The sequence below is a fragment of the Pseudopodoces humilis genome, chromosome 1 (assembly GCF_049639895.1).
Source record: "Pseudopodoces humilis isolate 2021_Gansu_Grassland_sample_001 chromosome 1, ASM4963989v1, whole genome shotgun sequence".
In the NCBI taxonomy this organism is placed as follows: domain Eukaryota; kingdom Metazoa; phylum Chordata; class Aves; order Passeriformes; family Paridae; genus Pseudopodoces; species Pseudopodoces humilis.
The window spans coordinates 1,424,881-1,444,080 of NC_142200.1; the positions used below are offsets into that span (position 1 = coordinate 1,424,881).

Consider the following 19,200-nt stretch of genomic DNA (forward strand, 5'->3'; position numbering starts at 1 on the left):
AGGGATGCGGGGAGCACCATCCATGTCCTTCCCACCTTACCCATGGCCTCTCCTTTCCTTTTTGGGGCTGCACTTCACAAGCCTGAGCTGAAAGAGAGATTCCTCCCTTCACCATTGAGGGGAGCTGAGGTTGGAGCCACCCTCCAGAGAAAAAAAAGGGGAGAAAGCGGGAAGCATTGACATTAAAACATCCCTGGATTTGGCTCCATCCCACCCCTCCATCCTGGGTTGAAACCATGCTTTGACTCCAGTTACACAAAAAGGCCTGGCCTTGCAAAAGGCATTCCCAAAGTCTGGCACAAACACCCTCTGTGGCTGCCAAGCCCCAAGTTGTTGAAGGTTTCTTTTTCCTAAAACTTCCAGGCCCTGTTAACTGTTGAATCCCCTTGGTGACACCCACTGGGTGACACCCACCTGGCCCAGTTTCTGCTGCAAGGCTCACCCTGCTGCCCTCCCCTCACCCTGCTTTCCTCCTGTCCCTGGGAGATGGTTTTAACACCTCCCTGCTGCGTTCTCCATCTGCACTCCCACTCCCTCAGTTCTCTTTGCCCTTGATTTTCTTCCAGCTCTCTTCACCCCTTGCTTGGAAATAAATGGATTCTGCTTCCAAAGGCACCGTTCCCTTCAGTGCTGGGCTGCTGGTTGGAGCCCAGAGCCCTTGCAGTGGCCCTGGGCGTGACTGCAATGCCAACAGGGACCAAGAATAGCAGGGATCTGGGACCTGGCCAGAGCCTGGGATGCCTCCCAAAGCCTTGGCAGCCTCCTTCAGGGGCACAGGGAGAGGGGTCAGGTCCACCCAGGTCACACAGGAGCCCCCAGTGGTTTGTTAAACTAGGATTTGGGGAATCCTGCAGCTTCCCAGACCCTTGAAGGGCTGATTTTAGCACCTGAACAGGGTCTGCACCTAAGAAAATACACATTTTACACACAGGAGGGACTTCCCTCCCATCCCATCTTATTCCTTTACCTCACTCTCCCTGTCCTTAATTATTTTCCCCCAAGCTTTGTGTGTTTGCCTTGAATTACTTTGCTTTGCACCAATATTTCTCCGCTCCCTCCTTCTCTCTTTCCGCTTCTGTCTGAAATATTAATCTTGTTTATTATTATTATTATTATTAACCTCCCCTCTCTCTAATCTATTTAAAAGCTTTCTCACATTCCCACTTCCCACAGCCCATTTCTCACTTGGCATTTTTTCTATTCAGCTGCACTTTGCTTTAACAGCCTCATTTATTTACTGCTCATTTATTTGTTTTAATTCCAAAGCTTTTCTTCTTTCTTCTCGTGGGCTGTGTTCAAGCCTTTTTCCCTCTTCCCGCTGAGGAGATGCATTTTTCTGCTCGATTGGCTCTGAGATGAGCTGGATTTGGGGTGATAATTCATTTTCATTTGGGGATTTTTTTGATGGGATGGAAGGGAAGGAAGTCTCATTTTCCATTTTTCCAGCTGCCTGAGACAACCCTGGTTTTATACATTAAACAAGCATGTGGATTAATACCTGTTTTTTTCCCTCCCTGCTCCAGCAGATCCCGTTTCCTGCCTGGTGTTTTTCATGCCTGTATTTATAAGGAATCTTGCTCAGAGAGAATGGTTTTTTTCCCCCAGATTATTTCTGAAATAATGTTGCTGCATTATCTGTCACGTGGGCCTTTCACATCCTGCCTAAAGGATGAAATAGTTCAAAATTCTTGCTCAAGGTCAGACCAGAGAACAGAACGGAAAACTTGGAAAACTGGGGTCTCATCCCCTCTACCTGCTGGACACCGAGACAGGATCACTGAGTGTTGAAGCTGCTGCTGCGAAAAAAGGAGGAATTGGGCAAAGGAAAAAATGTTTGGAAGCAAAAAACTCATGACAGGGGTTGGGAATGGGTCCAGCTTCCCAGGATTTGGCGGGCAGGTGGGCAGAGGAAGAGACTATGAAGAGACTTCCCAGATTCCTCAGGGAATTGATCACAGTTGCAAGACTGTCAGAGCTCCAGAAGAGCTTAGAAAAAGCCCTCAGTGGGATTTTTTTTTTGGTTGTCCTGAGCAGGGCAGGAGTTGCCCTCGCTGATCTTTTTGGGTCCCTCCCAATTCAAGGTATCCCATGATTCATTGATTAATTTGGGGAAAACAAAGAGCACCTAGATGTTCTTCCTTCTGTTTCCACAGCATCTGTGACCTTACAAACCTTGACCCTGAGCTCCCCTTGGTCATTTTTCTCTCCAAAGGGTCCTGCCAAGACTTTTTGACCAGGATTTCTTTTATTTCTCAGTCATTTTCGCTCCCATTTGTAGATTTTTAACTCCTGCAGGTGTCTGTGTGCACTTTGTGCCTCTCCTGCACTCTGAGTCATTTGGCTCTTCTGCACCCTGACTCAAGAGGTGTTGTGGGAGCAGAAGGAGGGAGCCCAGAAAGACTGGAAAGGTCATGGGGGACTGGAAAAACCTGACAGCGTCCGGAGTCGGTCTCCAGGGAGCAACAAACATTGTCACATGGAAACTCTGAAAAGAACAAAACAAAATGCATCAAACCCCATCCCTGCCTGGACTATTGGAGCCTCTGAGTGACATCTCCAGGCAGAAAGAGTGGGAACAGGGGTGGAACAAGAGGATCTTTAAGGTCCCTTTCAGCCCAAACCTTTCTATGATTCCATGATTGAAGAAATGCTTCCTGCTTAAAGCCTCTTGTACAAGTGAGGTAATTCTGAATGGCTCTGGACAACCCAAAAACCTTTCCTTGCCTCCTCTCCCACCTCCCAGAGATATTAATTCCCATTCCATGGCAGAGAGAAAGGATGCAGGGTGACAGCAAGCAAGGAGTCACCCAGCTGCCTCTGGCTCGCTCCAGGTTTGGCGGCTCAGCCCAAGAAGGGACTCCTGTGTTTGGATCAGCTAAATTACTCCCCAAATTAGCAATGCAGATGGGAGCAGGCCTCGGAAAAAAAGATTGGATAAGATTGAGAGGTAAAAAAACATCGCTATCTACAGCCTCATAATAGGTTCCTACGCACAAACACACCCAGCACTGATCACATCTCGGCTTCTGGCACTGCCCAAACCTCAAATTATTGCAATCAAAGGAAGCCAGAGACGAGGCAGTGCCGGTATAAAACCTTCCTGGGATGCATATTTCCACACTGCTCCGGCTCCGAGGGCACGAGGACCAACCATGAAGGCTCTTCTGGTGGCCCTGCTGGCTGCAGTCCTGTGTGCCCAGCAAGGTAAGGAGCTCAGCAGGCTGGGAGAGCCGGAGGAGAGGATGGTGAGGAAAAACAAGGAGAATAAATGAGGGACAAGAGGGTTTGGCAGCTTTTGTTGCAGCTGCTGAGGTCTTGGTGGGGCATTTTTGGCGTCAGCCACGGCGAGAAATATTTGGTGTGGTTGAGTCCTCACTCCTAGGTGGGTTCTCTGTAACCCAGAGGAGACGAATTCTGGTTTCTCACACCCTCAGATATCCAGCTCCAGCCACTCACAGCTGAGGACACGACCTGAAAAATGCTGACAGTAATCAAGCAGGGCTCAGAGTTTTTGCCTTTGGTTTGATTTTTGCTCCTGAATGAAACTCGAGGAGCTGTTGTGGACAAAAGCACGGTCGGTCTCGCCACCACATCTCCTGCCAGCATTTCACTTTATTCCCCACAATTCCAATTAAGTAACGGGGCTGCTGGCAGATATTTGAAAGCCTCAGAGCTCTTTGCTCCTAAATTGGAAGAGCTGTTAAGTGCCTGGGAGTGTGATTGGAACGGGATGCACAAGGCACTGCTCTCGTCCTCTTTAGAAGGAGGTGCAGCCATACCTGGTTAATTGTGGGGGAATATCCAGTTGGGAAATCTTGTCTCTGGGCATGGATTTGCCAGCTCGAGGAGCACAATTTGCACCCCTAAAGCCATTTCTGGCCGCATTTGCAAAACTCCAGCTAATGGAGGGTGGAGGGCAGACGCAGGAAAGGCTTTAGAGCAGCCCTAATGGCTCGAGCTGTTATTGTTTCCTGGCTGGAAGGGATTTTCCTCGGATCACTTAGGGAACATCAGGGCTTTCGGCGGCTCTCTGCTCCATCTTCAGCAGGAAGTGGTTTGGGAAATTTGGCAGGGAAGCAGATCAGGGAGAGCTCCAGGGTCTGTAAAGTGCAATAATCCTCACCAGGACTGGGTTTTGCTTTGCCTGCAAAGGGACAGGAGCCCCCAGCTCGGGTTGGGGAACCTCCAGAGGAGAGGTGGGAGGCTGAAAACTCCCAAGTGATGGGGAAATAGTGAGAGATGAAAAGGAGAACTTAAATCCAGTTTGCAAAAAGGCTGATTTTGCCTCCTGCTACAGGGAACCCCTGAGCTTGCAACACCTGGCACTGGAAAAGAGCAGAGAATCAGCAAATGATAAAATGGTCTGGATTGGAAAGGACCTTAAAGATCATCCTGTTCCATCACCTGCCACGGGCAGGGACACCTTCCACTGTCCCAGGTTGTTCCAAACTGTCCAACTTTCCTTGAAGCATCTGGGAAGGTTTCAGAGCAAGCCAGTCCTGTGCTGAGACACCCAGAGCTCCCCAGATCACAGAGAGGATTTTTTTTCTCCTCCTTGGGGTAGTTAGAAATGAAAAGGGCATTCAGTTCTCTTTTGAAACTGTTTCTGGAATTGCTTAACCAAATGTCATGGGCAGATGAGAGCTTGAATCAAGAGCAGACTTCGAAGGGTCACTGGGAGGCATTTCCTCGCTGAAAACAAGTCCAAGTTTGATTGGAAGGGGTGTTCTGTGAAAAAAAGGAGACTTCCTGGGCTGAGAAAGTCATGGAAAGCAGAACCAGGGAAATCTCAGCCTTGTGGAGACCCCTCATTGGTTCGTAATTTTTGTTCACCTTCAGCCAAGAGCTCTTCACCGCTGGTGACAATGGAGCAGGATTTCCTGAGAGCAGCCCAGCTGCCTCTGTCACCCCTGCCCCAAAATGAGGAGCATTTCTTGGAATTTTGGGCAGGAGGGAAACAATTTCACCCAATTCTGAATTCACCTCTGGGGAATGAAAAAGTACATCTGTGTTCTAATGGCTAGACTGGAAGTTTGACTCAATTTACTTTAGTTGTGCCCAATAATATCCCAATTTTTTCCCGGCTCTGGGATAGACCTGGCTCAGCACTGCTGAAGAAATATCACGGAGAACACCTTTTCCAGGTGCTGATAGGAATAATCCATCCATTGTCCAGGGCAGCAGCCTCTCCCAGGGAACTCCCTTTACTGTGGTGCCTCAGTAATTTGGCTCCCAGGAGTGTCATTAGTCATTAATTAATTCATGTCTGGACAGGGTTTTGTAGATGTAAGGTGAAAATGTTTAAAATTGATATCTGGAATTGGGCTGGTTCCTCCTCTCCTTGCCAGGACTTTGCTTTTGGAGGTTGGTTTTCAACAAGGCTAACGTGGATCCTGGGGAGAAGGAAAAAAAATCACCTGAAAATGCTGCTCAGGCTGAAAAATGTGAATTTAACCCCTTAAAATCTCAATTCCAGAAAGAAAACTTGGCTTGCTCTCTACATTTGTTTTCTAAGCCGCATTAATCAAACCCAAACTTATTTCACTTGCTGCGAAAAGCTGTCCACAGCAGATTTTTTCCCCTTGTACCTCCCAGGGCTTTTGGCACTTTGTTTTTCCCAGGAGGGATTTGCTGGGAATCACTAATCCGTGTCGTGGGTGTTTTTTTCCAGCTTCCTCCCTGTTTTGCTACACCTGTGACAACGAACATTCCAACTGGAACTGCATGAAAACCTACAAGTGTGAGGACCATGAGAAATACTGCGTGACCACCTACAGCAGAGCCGGACTTGGTGAGTCCCAGGAACTGGGATTGGTTTTTTTTCTTCTACAGACCTTGGTGGGCAACTTTTTTTTTAGGGAATTGATGGTTTTGTTGGGAAGAAGTGAGGATTTTGAGGTTCAAGTGTCTCAATGTGCTGTGTGCGAATCCTTCAGTGGTGCTTTGAGTTAGAAGGGACCTTCAGGATCATCTCGTTCCAGGGACACCTCCCACTATCCCAGGTTGCTCCAACCTGGCCTTTGACACTTCCAGGGATGGGGCAGCCACAGTTTCTCTGGAAAACCTGTGCTAGGGCCTCACCACCTTGTGGAAGGGCTGGCTGGAACACCCAGATTTCAGGAGCAGCCTCTGCTGTTTGATCTGAGATGTTTTGGGATGGAGGGTGCCAATAACACGGGTTTAAAAGCTGGGAATGCATTGGAATTGCTGTCCTACAGGAACCACAGAATCATTTATGCTGGGAAAGACCTCCCAGATCTTGAGGTCAGCCTTTGACTGGCCACCACCTGGGCAACCAGATCGGAGATTTAGGCCGGTGTGGGTTTCAATCAAGGATTTTCCAGTGTCCCACATTTGACCCAGGATTCACACCCTGTCAAACCCTCTGAGAGCTTTTATTGCTGCATGGAAAACTAAGAAAATTGCAAATCCTTCTCCTCTGCTCAGCTCTTCCAATAGAATCCTAAATCCCAGCTCTCCTTTCTTACCCCTTCCCCACCCAGGCAAGGACACGGGATACCGCATCACCAAGAAGTGCTCCGTGGACTGCCCGGAGACCAACGTGAACTTCGGGATCGCCGCTTTTTCCTCCAAATGCTGCAGCACCTCCCTGTGCAACTTCAGCGGCGCCAACAGCATCAGGATCAACTACGCTGTGATCCTGCTGGGAATCGTGGGCAGCCTGATCTGTGTGCTCAGGGTGGGATTGTGATCGGGGGTGGCAGGAGATGTGACCACCCGAGAAGCCACAAGGCGTTCCCCAAGTGAGGAACCTCGCCTGAGTGTTTCCAACGGTGACCCTGTTTGATTCCAAGACATTGCCTCAGATCCCAACATGATACGGCAGCGTAGCTCCTATTTTCCCCCGTTGTTTTATACTAATTTTTCCCTGGAAAAGCTCTTTTGATAGCACGTGTGTGATAATTGTCAGGCAAAATAAAGATTTGTGTTATTCTAGAGTGTGTTTGTTGTATCCACACCAGGACCAGCCTGAGAAATCAGCTCTGCTTCTCATTGAATTCCTCTTTTTAGCACTTGGGAATCTTCTCCAGGCTGCTTTTCCTAGCTTTCTTCCATCCAGCAGCTCCAGACACTCCTCAGAGCCAGATGGTGTCCCAGATCCCTCTGAGGTAAGGAATGGTGTCAGTCTGGAAAGGTCAGAGATGTTTGTGTTGCTCCCATCACAGACAACAGCAGGAACTGTTTTGTAAATGCTGAGACAGGACCAGAAATTTGGTCCTGCAGGAATTTGCACTGGGAAGTTCTCCCAGGACCTCTGCAAGGTGGGTTGTTCCAGCTTTTAAAACAGGTAAAGGTCCCACCCCAAGATGCTGGAGATGCTCAAGGTAAGGAAAAGGCTTCTGGAATCTGTCCTCATGGAAAGGAGACCCTCATGACTGCTTGGGGATGCTGCTTGCTCCTGATTTTCCTGTGGGAAACAGGCAGGAAGAGCCTGGGAGAGGTGAAGGTCTCTGAGCTGATCAGGGAGGTCTCTGCTCCATCCCTTCCCAGGGTTCCTGCTGCATTTCCAGGCTTAGGGATGGTGGGGATGGGATAGAGATCCCCTCCAGCTCTTGGAGGAGTAGGACTATAGCTAAAACAGGCAAATAAAATAGTCTTGGAGCTGGAGAGCGTGGAAAAGTGCAGCATTGAATTTTGGGAGGGTCTTTATAGCGGCATCTGGAAAAAAGGCTTCCAGGATTGTTTTATTTGTGGGCAATCTGGTGCTGGATTTGAGGAGAATCTTGTGCTGCATTTGAGGGGATTCCTGCACTGGATTTGAGGAGAATCTTGTGCTGGATTTGAGGAGAATCTTGTGCTGGATTTGAGGGCAATCCTGTGCTGGATTTGAGGGGAATCCTACTCCACCAGCACTGCAAATTCCACATGTTTCCGTGCAAAGGGGAGAAACCGCAGTGCTGGGTGAAGGTTGTAAAGATGGGATTAGGTTTAGTCATCCTATAAAGATTTAATTTCTGGTCAGGAAAGGAGTTCTGGAATTCATTTCCATGGGATAACTGAAGTGAAAGTGTTGCAGAATTTCTGAGGGGAATGTTTACCCAGAAACTTGGGGCTTTGCACTTTTTTAAAATCACTTTTCCCATCACTTTATGTTAATCACAATCATTTCTGAGATGCTTCTCGATGCTTTCGGACAACTTTAAGTTCCACATTTAGTAGCAACATCTGAATTTCACAGTTACTTTTGCATTTCAGCACTTGTTTGATGAAAGTTTCATTTTCCCCCCAAAATAAACAATTGTTTGCCCTTCTTACGTGACGATTTCAACCAGGTTTAGAACAAGATAAGCAAAGCATTCTCCTCCTTTCCTTCTCCACTCCACTGTGTCAAGGGACATCTTTCCACCTCACCTTCCACTTTTATCTCCAGTTAAATCCCCTGTTACTCTTTACAAAACCATCCTGAATTTCAGGAATCCCAAATTCTGGTCAACTGGGTTTTATATTCTCCTTTGCCTCGGTTCTTCTCGTGTCCTTTGTGTCCTTCCTGCCCTCATGGGCTCCTTTCATTCTGTCACCTGGCCCTGGTGGGGACAAAATATCAGAGGGAGGGCCATATGGACCAGCTGGAAGACTCCGGGAGCATCTCATGGAAAATCTGTCAGGAATCCTGCAATAAAGCCTTTAAGAATTCCATTCTGTCCTTCTCCAAATCTTAGCAGCTTGCAGGAGGCAGGAGATATTTTTGGGTTTGACATGGATGAGATTTTTGAGGGAAGGCAAAAAAGAAGCAGTGCCTGAGCTGCTATTTCTGAACCTGTCAGGGGATGCTGTTGGAGATAAATCCCAACGTGGGCTGGCTCTGGAACGGAACGGCATCTCCTTGGGATTGGAGCCCTCAGGATAGGCCCCAATAAACATGGATTTGCCACTAGAAACTCATTAAGTCTATTCTGGCTTTGGAAAAATAAAGCATTTCACAATATTTTGCACTGATGTGGAGGGAGCTTTGTTTTCCTCCTGCCGGCTGCCTTGAGGAGGCCGACGGAGCCAAGCCTTGCCCCTCCTCGGAGATTTTCTGGGTAATTGCCACCTCTGCTCCAACTGAGTTTCATGCTCTGCCTATTGGGAAAGCCAGAATTTCCTCACCTTACTCATGCAGCGCTCCAGAGGGACAATTTTTATAAAGTCCGGTTTGGAAGTGTTGGAAAAACTGACATCACCTTAGGAACCCGGCGTGTTTTCCCGGTGAGAGGGCGGCTGGAGGTGGGTCATGTCGGAAGCCCAAAATATTCCACGGGAGATGGGAATCTGAGCGAGTTGGAGAGGAGGAAAAAGGGAATAGAGCAGATGGAGAGCAGCAAGGGGCAGAGGCGCCGGCAGAGGCTTTGGGGCAGCTCCTGCAGCTCTGAGGATCACGTGGGAGGATCCAGCTGGATCTTTCCTGGGATTGTGCCTCTGCTCCTGCGACTTGATGGCAGAAAGGCAACAGTGGGAGGGAAAAAACAACAACAAGCCCCAAGAAGATGGGGAGGGTTCTGATTTTGTTCAGGGAAATTGGATGAAACGTGATTTAAAGGGGAAAAAAAATGGAGGAATAAAGAGCACAATCTGGGAATCCGATGGAATAGTCCTGTTTGGCATTTCACAAATTTTCTTTTTCTAAAGACTTAATGAGTTGAGATCATTGATCAGCCAACCCCTCCTTCTCCATGCTTTAAGTGGTTTGTTTTTTTCTCCCTGACACTTTTTTGGTGAATTTGTGAATTTGTGAAAAAATTCCCAGCTTGTTCCATGCCATGGCAGTGGGTGTTATTTCTATATTTTAACTTAAATGGTCATTTTTCTTTGCTCTGTGGAATTTATTTTCTAATAAGATAACATTTTCTCCTCATAAAAAATATCCCAGAAATATTCCTGATTTTGAACTTAAAAAGGAGACAGAAAATGATGCATAGTCCCCTCTGAAAAGCAGTGAAAGGATTCTGCTCTTCTGATCTCACTGTCTTGACAATCCTGGGAGACATTTGGGAGAAGTTTCCATCCCAAATTCAATTTTTTAAATTTAAATTCCCTCCATTTCCATGTGTGCAAGGACACGATCTTGGAGGATGCAGCCCGCTCTGAGCCCTGGAAAGGAAAACCTTACTCTTTTGCAGGGAAAATTGCTTTGTTTTCATGTTTTGCTTTTCCCCCACTTCTCCAGAATTAGAAACAGTTGCAGAGTTCACGTCAGCTGGAAGCAGCTGCGTTGTGAAACAACCAGGAAAAGGAGAAGTTGTGGGGGAAAACACACCCCCTTCCAGATTTCCAACAAAACGCCCTTCTCCAGACAAGCCCCGACACGCTGCTCCCAGGTATCCATCATCTGGCACACCAGCCTCTGGTTATTATTTCTGCATCAAAGCAGACACTGCAGAGGTATAAAACCTGCCCTGCCCAAGCCCTGCTTATTTTGGAGGTTCACAGATCTCTAAAGGATGAAGCTTTTCCTCCTGGTCCTGCTCGGCATCACCCTGTGCACGGAAAGTGGTGAGTCCCGAAAGGATCGCTTTGCACGGAACCCTCCCAAAACTCGGGCATCCTTTGGTATTCCAGGATTTTTCAGTGTGGATGGCGAAGCTGAAGGGTGATGAAGGAGTTATTCCAGGAGAAGGGGACAGGGGGTTTAAGCCCACCAGAAGCTGGAGGGATGATGATGAGGGGTGGGGGGTGAGATTCCCACCTCAGATGATTCCTGCAGACCCAGCCCAGCCTCTGGAATGGCTCAGTGGGATCTGAGAGCCCTCAGGGCAGCTCCATGGGAACAGGGATATCCATGAGGGATATTCAGGGCAGGAACGGGACAAATCTCTGGAATTGACACTAAAGCCTGATTTCTTTTTATTTTATTTTTAAATTGGTTGAACCTCATACCATCATTTCCTAAATTGACAGAGGTGGTTGAGCCACAAGAAGATGCAATTCTGGCTCCCAGCTCTTCCTTATTGCTTCCAGAAGCAACTTTGCTGATCACAGAATCCCTAAGGTTGGAAAAGACCTCTAAGATCGTGGAGTTTCATCTATTAGGAAAAAAACTGCATCATGGTGGTTGAGCATCCAAGCTGCCCAGGGAAACGGTGGGATCACATCCATGGAAGTGCTCAGAAAATAAGTGGATGTGGTGCTCAGAGCCGGGGTTTAGTGGTAAACCTGGACTCGATGATCTTGGAGGTCTTTTCCAGCCTTGATTCCATGATTCCCAGCTGATGCTTTGGGATTGAGATGCAGAGTCCCATTCTCATTCTGATAATTGTCTGGGGGATTTTTTGGGAGAGCCCTGGGAAGCTGCACCTCATTTTTCCTGGTTGGACTCTGCCAAAGACCATGCCTTGTGCTCTGGGACAGGCAGGGAACAGAAGGTGCAGCCTGGAATATCCCTCTGTTTTAGGGGAAAGGTTGATTTCCTCAGCTCGGGAGTTCTTTGCCTGTTTGCAAACTGAATTTTTCCCTGTAGGATTTCACCTGCAAATTCCTGGCCATTCTGGTCCTGGACTAACAGACCTCTTTGTCTCCCACTTAATTTGAGGATGGAAATATTCCTGTTGATTGATTTCACAGGCTTGAAACTTGGAATTGTGCTCAAGCTGAGAATGTCAAGGCAAACAAAAGGATCTTTTCCTGCAGCTTTACTCCCATTTTTTTTTTTTGAGGGATCAAGGAATGAGAGAGCAAATTCCTTGAGGAATTCTTCTCTTCAGTTAGAACAGAGGTCTTGGTGGGTGTGGAGACATCCAAAGGCAGACTTGATTAACTCAAGGTTTGCATCTGGAAGAAATAAAATTCCCTTCCCTTCTCAACCCTCGTTGCAACCTCAAGAAATGAAATAAAATTAAAGTGTTTTTCTGTAGCTTGACCAAAATTGTCCTCCCTGACTTCAGGGTGTGCCAGTTTAGAAGCCAGTCCCAAAGTCCTGGATTAATTGGTGAGTCAGACATCTCTGGAGCACAGAGAGAGGTTGAAAAATTCTTCCTTGGATGCTGCTTCCCCCTTCTCCTGCCAAGGAGACTCCCAGGGCAACTGGAGTCTGAAATTAGGAGCTTTGGGAGGTTGGCATGAAGCAGGATTTGGGCATGTAACCAGCCCCACTGTTTCCTGCACTGATCCAGGAAGTTTTTCTGGGAATGGGCTTGGATTAAAGATGCTGCATTTACTAAGGATTAAAGTGAGCTCTGTGTCTGGAAAATCCAGTTTGGAGACTGAGTGTTTCTCTCTTTCTGAGAGGAAAGGGTGGTTCCCAGTGAGGTGGAGCTGAAATATTCCATATTATATTCCATATAATCAAATTTTGCATGAGAAAAGAGAATGAAGCCAAACACCTTGGACAGGGATGATCTAAAGGAGGGTCCCAGGCTTGAAAAAATAAATTTGAGCTTGAAAGGTCAGGAGAATATGGAAGACAAGAGCCAGGTAGGACAAATGGAGGTTCTGGAGATGGGAATGACTATGACAGGAAGCAAATTGAAAAAGTTGGGATATGAAGTCAAAGAGAGCCACATCCGAGGCTTTTGGAGTGACCATGGGAATGGTGGGAGGTGGGATCTGAGTTGTCTGATGGCCTCTGTCAGTGAGGGACAAGAGAGGAAGAGCAGGGAATGTGAGGGCTGTGGACCACAAGAGGAAAGGCCATGGGAAAGAAGGGGATGATGGCTGGAGTGGGAGAAGAAGACAGTTTCCACACAGGCAGAAGAAGAATAGAGACCAAAAAGGTGATCCTGAGGTCATGGACTGAGCTGGAGCCGGATCTGGGCTAGCAGGACACTTAAAGAGCCTGTCTGAACTTGTCCAAGGTCAAACAAGGGCAGTGGCAAGGTTGGGACACTGCTGACAAAGGCACAAAGAAACCTGAGCAAGGGAGAGGAGTGGGGAAGATGAAGAGCAAGGAAGGCAAAGCTAAAGGACAAAGCTGCTGCAGGAATTGGCTGGGCATTAACTGCCAGTAGCCAGGGATATTCTGGAAATGAGGATGAGTTTAATCCCTGGAGGGTGACATTGCAGCCAGATAAACAGATGAGGAGGAAATTCCCCTTATCATGCAAAGAATCCTTCCCCAAGGATCTCTTTGCTCTCAATGATGCTTCAGCCTCATCGAGTGCCAGCTGTTCTCATTCAGTGATTTTAGCAAAGCGCTTTGCAGATGCAGAGTGTTCCAGATGTGCACGTTTTGTGGAGCAAGGAAGTTGTTACCCACGGATGGCTGGAAAAAGGAATCTGCAGCAGACAAGGCAGGGATTTGCTGAGCCCGGACTTCTACAGATCCAAGATTTTCCTCCTGGCACAGGAGAGCTCGGAAAATCAGCCTAGATCATAGAAAGGTTTGGGTTGGAAGGGATCTTAAAAACCATCTCATTCCAGCCCCCTGCCATGGGTAGGGACACCTTCTGCCATCTCAGGTTGCTCCAAGCCTCGTCCAGCCTGGCCTTGAACACTTCCAGGGATGAGCCAGCCACAGAGTCCCTGGTCCAGTGTCTCCAGACAAGAACCAATGGACAGAAACTGAGGCTTGGAGGGGCCAGGTTGGAAAGAAAACCTGAGAGCTTCACACTACAAGCAGTGGGACACTGGGCTGTTCTTCCCAAGGACACTGAAGATGCCAGATGTTTCAATGGATTCAAGGAAGAGTCAACCAAATATCCAGAGGGAAGATCTCTGAGGGTTCCTAAATGAGCAAACCACTGCTGTGGCAGCAATTTGAGCTTAATCTGGCTACTGGAGAGTCCTTGGGGGCAGGAATTTTCTGCCTGTGGCCACTGGGCTTGATAGATCCTCCATCCATCCATCCATCCATCCCCAGTTTTGTGCTCCTAAGGATATTCCCAGAGGTGCCTGATGGATGTTTTTGTGCTTCTTTTGCAGCTTTCTCCCTGACCTGCTTCTCGTGCAAAGATGCAACTTCCAACATCCACTGTCTTGGCACCACCAAATGCTCAGATAACGAGAAGTACTGTCTGACATCCTATTCTACCACTGGAATTGGTGAGTGTGGAGCTTTCCCAAGGCTCTGAGGACAAGGTGGGGCTCAGGTGGGGCTGACAGCTCATCCTCACCCCACCAGGAGGTACAATGGAGGAATTAATGAGGATTTTAGCACGCAGAGAACAAATCTTGGGAAGGTGGGAACTCGGCATAGCCTGGGTCTGTTGCAACATATCATAAAAATACTTCTGATTGAACTCAATTCAAATTAAATACTGATGATTAACCACTCTCAGGGCAGAGAGATGATGGAATAAAAATAATTCTTCTTATTATCCCTGCACAAAGTGCTTGTCTCAATTCCAAGCTCAAGTTTATGCCCATGAGGTGGTAGAAATGGGAAGGGCCGGGTGCTGTGGAAGGAGCAATCCCAAGGCACCGTGACAATGTTTTGCAATCTCACACTGTACAAATGAGTCCCAAATTCTTGCCCTCAGCTGGCCCTGAAACCAGCAAAGCATTTGTAAGGCCTGGAGATGGTGTCCATAGGTCACACATACACAAACAATGATGTGGTGAAACCCGAGGGGAAACCCAACGGCATCGAGTGCAGAATAACAGATTCCCCATGGATGGAAGGCTATGATGGAAACCTGGGGGAAAAAAAAAAACCCATCCAAGATGAAAAACTGAACTTTTCCTGTTGTTTTCTCTCCCTCCCACTCCAGGCAATGACCGGAGCCAGAGAATCACCAAGAAATGTTCTGCGTTTTGCCCATCGATTGACGTGAACATCGGCATCGCTGGAGTCGCCACCAGCTGCTGCGAGACCTCCTTGTGCAACATCAGCGGGGCCAGCAGCGTGAAAACCAGTTCCACCATCCTCACCCTGGGGGTCCTGGCCAGTCTCGCATGCATCCTCAGGATGGGTTTTTGAGGGGTTTTCAGAGAAAATGAGCTGCTTGGCTTTGCATGGCATGGTTCAAGCTGCGGTCCATCAGGTGGGAATGCTGCCCTGTGCCTCCTACCTGGAAGGTCACCTCCCATCTGGAGATATTTTTGCTCTTTCCACGCTCTGATGACAACACAAAATGATGTTTGGGAGAGAAAGGGGTAAAATGGAGCCCTGCAGGTGCAGAATGACCCCATGTGGTCACTGTCTCTCCTACTTCTGGCATTTATAATTCTGTGCATTTTTTGCCTTTCATTTTATCCCCGCCGTTCTCTTGTGCCATTTTCTTCCCATTTTCCACCCTGTATCATTTTGCTCCAAGAAAGCCTTTAATATTCTGGTTGTTAAACAGAAACTGGGCACAATAAAGTGTTATTTTATTCTATTGTGTGGCTGTGTGGTGTGGCACATTGGGCGTAGTTGCTGGATGTATCCATGTTATGGGATAAAAGTGGAGGCGTTCGCCTGCAAATTGAATGGGAATAATGCTGAAATATATTAAAATTACTTTGCATTCACTTCAGGAAGCCTCTCCTCAGATTTTATTTTTCTGCACTGGCAGAAATGGCATCTTTGTGACTCTATTTCGGAATAAACTGAATTCTATTTAACTTCCTTTCAATTCCTCTCCTGGGGCAGCTGCCTGGAAGGAAACAGCTTTTGTGCTCTCCAGGAAAGAGAGGGGACAAGGCAGGGCCTGACGGGAAGGGATCTGGAGCATTTTCTTTAAACTGGTTTAAGATCTCCCAGTGGAAATTCCATTAGAAGCATTAGGTTTATTTAGGAAGGGGAGAAGAGTATCTTGCATGGTGCTTAAAGGAAAATAGTAGGAAAAGACAGATGGTTTCTGGAAAGAAACCTGGAATTTTTCAGACTCGTGTGAAAAAATATTAACATCACAAATAAATCTTTTATGTTTGCTCATCAAGTTCAAATTGAAGGGACTCATTACCCTGCTCTGACCTTCCTTGTGGATAATCCTAGGAATGAGAGGTTTGCTCACTCCGACCCTTCCAGGGAGGCTGAACTGCATTCTCTTGGGATGAAGGAGGTCTCCACAAGGACCATCCCAAGGAAGATCTCCCAGGGAAACCAGCTGGCTGCAGCTCACCCAGCTGGTTTTCTCTGCCTAGACTCCTTGCACAGCTCCAGGTACTTCTCATTCTGACAGGCATTTGCTGGGATTAGAGGAACAACGACGCTCGGGAACAGTCACATCTTTGTTCTTTACAACAGCTTTGCCGAGGAAATGTAGGCTCATGGCTCCAGCTCATCCCGATCTGCTCTCACCCTTTCCTGTTCACCTTCCTCCCATCCACGTCCAACCTCAGCCCTGCATTTCCTGGTTGTTTTCCACATTTCCTTGTTGGCTTCTTCCTCCAGTCTTACTCTGGGTTTTTCCATCCAAACTCCATTTCCTTGCCTCAGCTCATTGTTTCCTCCTAGGTGTAAATGCAAGATTGGGCAAGGCTACTTTGATTTTGGCCATGAGTCTCTCCACTCTCCCCATGGATTTTAATGCCTATCCCAGCTGAGCTGGCTCTGTCCATCTGCTGGATTTATTCTCCTCACCCTGTGTCCCTTCCTGCCAAATTTAGGGATATTCAAGTGACACGGATCAAAAAACCCCAAACAAGACAATTCTGTGACCTTGGCTGGCCATATTCCACCCCACACTCCACTCCTAACATGGTGACAACTGAACTATTTGGAATAATCTTCATCCTGTGCTATCCACAGGTTTAGGATCCCTTAGGGACAAATGGCTGGCAAAGGGAGAAGCCAAGACAGGCCTCAGGTCTTGTTCTGCTGAGCTTGGGAGTCCAGACCTGCCCTTGGCAGCCAGGTTTAAAATTAAGGTCGTGTTTTGGGCTGCCTGAACTTGACAGGTTTTGGGATGGGAAGGATCCTGGCATGGCAAAGGTGATGGAAGCACATGGGACACCCCTGGGGGGTTTCATGCCCTAGTTATGGCTGTTGCATGGAGAAGTTATAAACATAAACATATTCTGGGAGTCCAGAAGTGCCATCCCTAAGGGAGCAGCTCCATCATGGGTGGCTCCTTCTTGCCTGATTTCCCCCCCGATCCCATAGGTTTTTCCCTAGTGCCCAATGAAACGCATCCGTGTGCTCCAAAGCTGACCCACATCCCAAAGTCCTTATCTGGAGGTGGAAACAGCAACTTCCCCGAGGCACAGGAGGTCCTAAAAACACAGAGCTCCCATGGTGAACCCTCCCCTTGGAGTGTTGTGTAAGAGGAGCCTCTGCCAGACTTCAGAAATCCTGATTCACACCTCCCATGCAGGTGCTGCTCCCAAATTCCAAATCCTTCCATCACCCTGTGTTTCTGGTGCCTCCCATGGCTGCACACTCCTCACATGGGAGCCCTGAGTTGCTCCATGAGCAGAGACGTCTGATGCCTGGAGGGCTTTTGGGAAGGAGATGGGAGTCTCATTCCAGTAGCTGGGATTGATCCTGGGAGGTAACTGCCTCTCTCTCCCTGAGGATTATATAAAACTCATTTCTCAGAGCTCTGAGTCACTGCACCAGGACCTGGATCAGCCAAGGAGGCCTTTCCCTGCCTAAATGAGGCGTCTGCAGAAGGTACTTTAACTTTGGTCCTTCTTTTCCCTCTCTCGGGGCTTTCCCACCATTGGTATTGAAGGATCTGTGCTGCCTTCTGCTCTCCTTGAATAATTCCCCTGCCTTTTCCCTCACAACATGAAATTTCTCCCCCTTTTCCCTGTTTATTTGCCCAGATCCAACACAGTGCCTCAGTGCCAAAACAAGAGACAGGAGGGACCCAGGAGATCAAAGCAACACCCTCACTGGGTCTAAAAATCTCCTGGAAGCCATGGAAAGGGACAAAAGCAACCCATTTTTCAAAGCTGACTGCTGCTTTCCTGTCACAGAGCCAACTCATGGCTCCAATTTGATCCACTTTAATTTTCCTGCATGGATAATAATATTACTCCAGAGAGGTGAATCAGCTTCTTTGGGGATATTTTTTTTTTTGTTCCCCAGTCTTCCTCAATCAATTTCTCAATCTCAAACTCCTCACTTGGAGTCCCAAGTCCAAGGCCTGTCCTGCTCCAGGCCCTCCTCCAGGCTGTGATCCTGCACTGCAGGAGACACCCTCACCATCCTGGATCCTTGGGTGATGCCTCCGAGTGCTTTTGAGTTTTGTAACCTGCTCTGTTGGGAAATAAATCTCTTTTCCATGCTCTCCATGCACCAGGAAAGAGGGAATGTTCCAGCATTCCACGGTACCTTAGAACCACGGTAGTGAGGAAGACATTAATGTCCTGGAGACAGCTTCTAGAAAACATAGAAAATCCCATTTCCCACCCAAATTTCTCTTGTTAGTACATATTTGTTGGATGTACTGGGAATGTTTTAGCCTCGCTGCTCCTTCAAAGTCAAAGTCAAAGTCAAAGTCAAAGTCAAAGTCAAAGTCAAAGTCAAAGTCAAAGTCAAAGTCAAAAGTCGGAAGTCAAAAGTCAAAGTCAGAGTTGACTTGTGCTGATCCTATTTCAAGAAGATTCCTTTGAGAATAAAATGGACCTTGGAAAAGTCAACAAAGCCAGGTTGGATAGGGCTTGGAGCAACCCAGGATTGTGGAGGGTGTCTCTGCCCATGGCATGAGGTTGGGCCAGGGTAATTTTTAAGGTCCCTTCCTAGCAACACCGTCTATGATTCTATGGAAATCAACAGGAGCAGGGATATAGAAGGGCAAAGGAATAAATACAAATCTATGGGATAAATAAGACAAAAAAAAAAAAAGAAAAAAAAAAAGGTTCTTTTATTTTGCCCTCACTGCAAAACACCAGCAAGGAGCCACACCCACTAATGAGGGAGAAAAACCTGTTTATAAAACACTGGGGCAAAGGACCAGGTCATCCTGTGTGAAGCACAAGGCTCAATTTGATCATCACCACATCCCCGCTGACCTCACCAACCTCCAAAACCCAGGGAATGTTTGTTTGGACCCAGGGCTAGAACAACTCTGGAATTCACCACCTGATGATGTCATTCTGGGAGCAGATCAGGAGGGCCTGAAAAAGGTGTCAGACAGTCACATGGATCAGGAAATCATCCAGTGTTGGAATGATTCATGTTAGAAACAGACAAAAATACCCTGCTGATGGCTACATGCAGGGAATTGCCAGTTAAGTTATTCCATAATTGCCAGAAAAAGCGGGGTTTGACAATATTTTCTTTCTGCTGTCCAGGACTTATCTTGTTTTAGACTTGGCAGCTTGAGCTCTTACAAGATGCATCTTGAATGAGGGTCTCTATCCCAGACTGTCAGGAACAGATTTTGAGGAATT

The 19,200-nt window shown here is 47.5% G+C and overlaps 2 protein-coding genes across 2 annotated transcripts; both read left to right on the top strand.

Moving 5' to 3' along the window:
* The first annotated feature begins 3,047 nt into the window (after positions 1-3,047).
* Positions 3,048-6,957, top strand: LOC102102054 (lymphocyte antigen 6E-like). The gene is made up of 3 exons (XM_005516868.3): positions 3,048-3,204; positions 5,672-5,791; positions 6,504-6,957. The coding sequence occupies exons 1-3, from the start codon at positions 3,153-3,155 to the stop codon at positions 6,710-6,712; spliced, it is 381 nt and encodes a 126-aa protein (XP_005516925.1). The 5' UTR covers positions 3,048-3,152; the 3' UTR covers positions 6,713-6,957.
* Positions 6,958-10,231: 3,274 nt separating this feature from the next.
* Positions 10,232-15,254, top strand: LOC102102231 (lymphocyte antigen 6E-like). The gene is made up of 3 exons (XM_005516869.3): positions 10,232-10,494; positions 13,858-13,977; positions 14,646-15,254. Exons 1-3 carry the CDS (start codon positions 10,443-10,445, stop codon positions 14,852-14,854), a joined length of 381 nt encoding a protein of 126 aa, XP_005516926.1. The 5' UTR covers positions 10,232-10,442; the 3' UTR covers positions 14,855-15,254.
* Positions 15,255-19,200: the final 3,946 nt, after the last annotated feature.

What these genes read in the sequence shown, in the direction of transcription:
- LOC102102231 (XM_005516869.3), top strand. Translation starts at nt 10,443, where the DNA reads ATGAAGCTTTTCCTCCTGGTCCTGCTCGGCATCACCCTGTGCACGGAA. An exon ending in CACCCTGTGCACGGAAAGTG is followed by an intron (nt 10,495 to 13,857) that starts GTGAGTCCCGAA and finishes CTTCTTTTGCAG; the next exon opens with CTTTCTCCCTGACCTGCTTC. An exon ending in CTATTCTACCACTGGAATTG is followed by an intron (nt 13,978 to 14,645) that starts GTGAGTGTGGAG and finishes CTCCCACTCCAG; the next exon opens with GCAATGACCGGAGCCAGAGA.
- LOC102102054 (XM_005516868.3), top strand. Translation starts at nt 3,153, where the DNA reads ATGAAGGCTCTTCTGGTGGCCCTGCTGGCTGCAGTCCTGTGTGCCCAG. An exon ending in AGTCCTGTGTGCCCAGCAAG is followed by an intron (nt 3,205 to 5,671) that starts GTAAGGAGCTCA and finishes GTTTTTTTCCAG; the next exon opens with CTTCCTCCCTGTTTTGCTAC. An exon ending in CTACAGCAGAGCCGGACTTG is followed by an intron (nt 5,792 to 6,503) that starts GTGAGTCCCAGG and finishes TTCCCCACCCAG; the next exon opens with GCAAGGACACGGGATACCGC.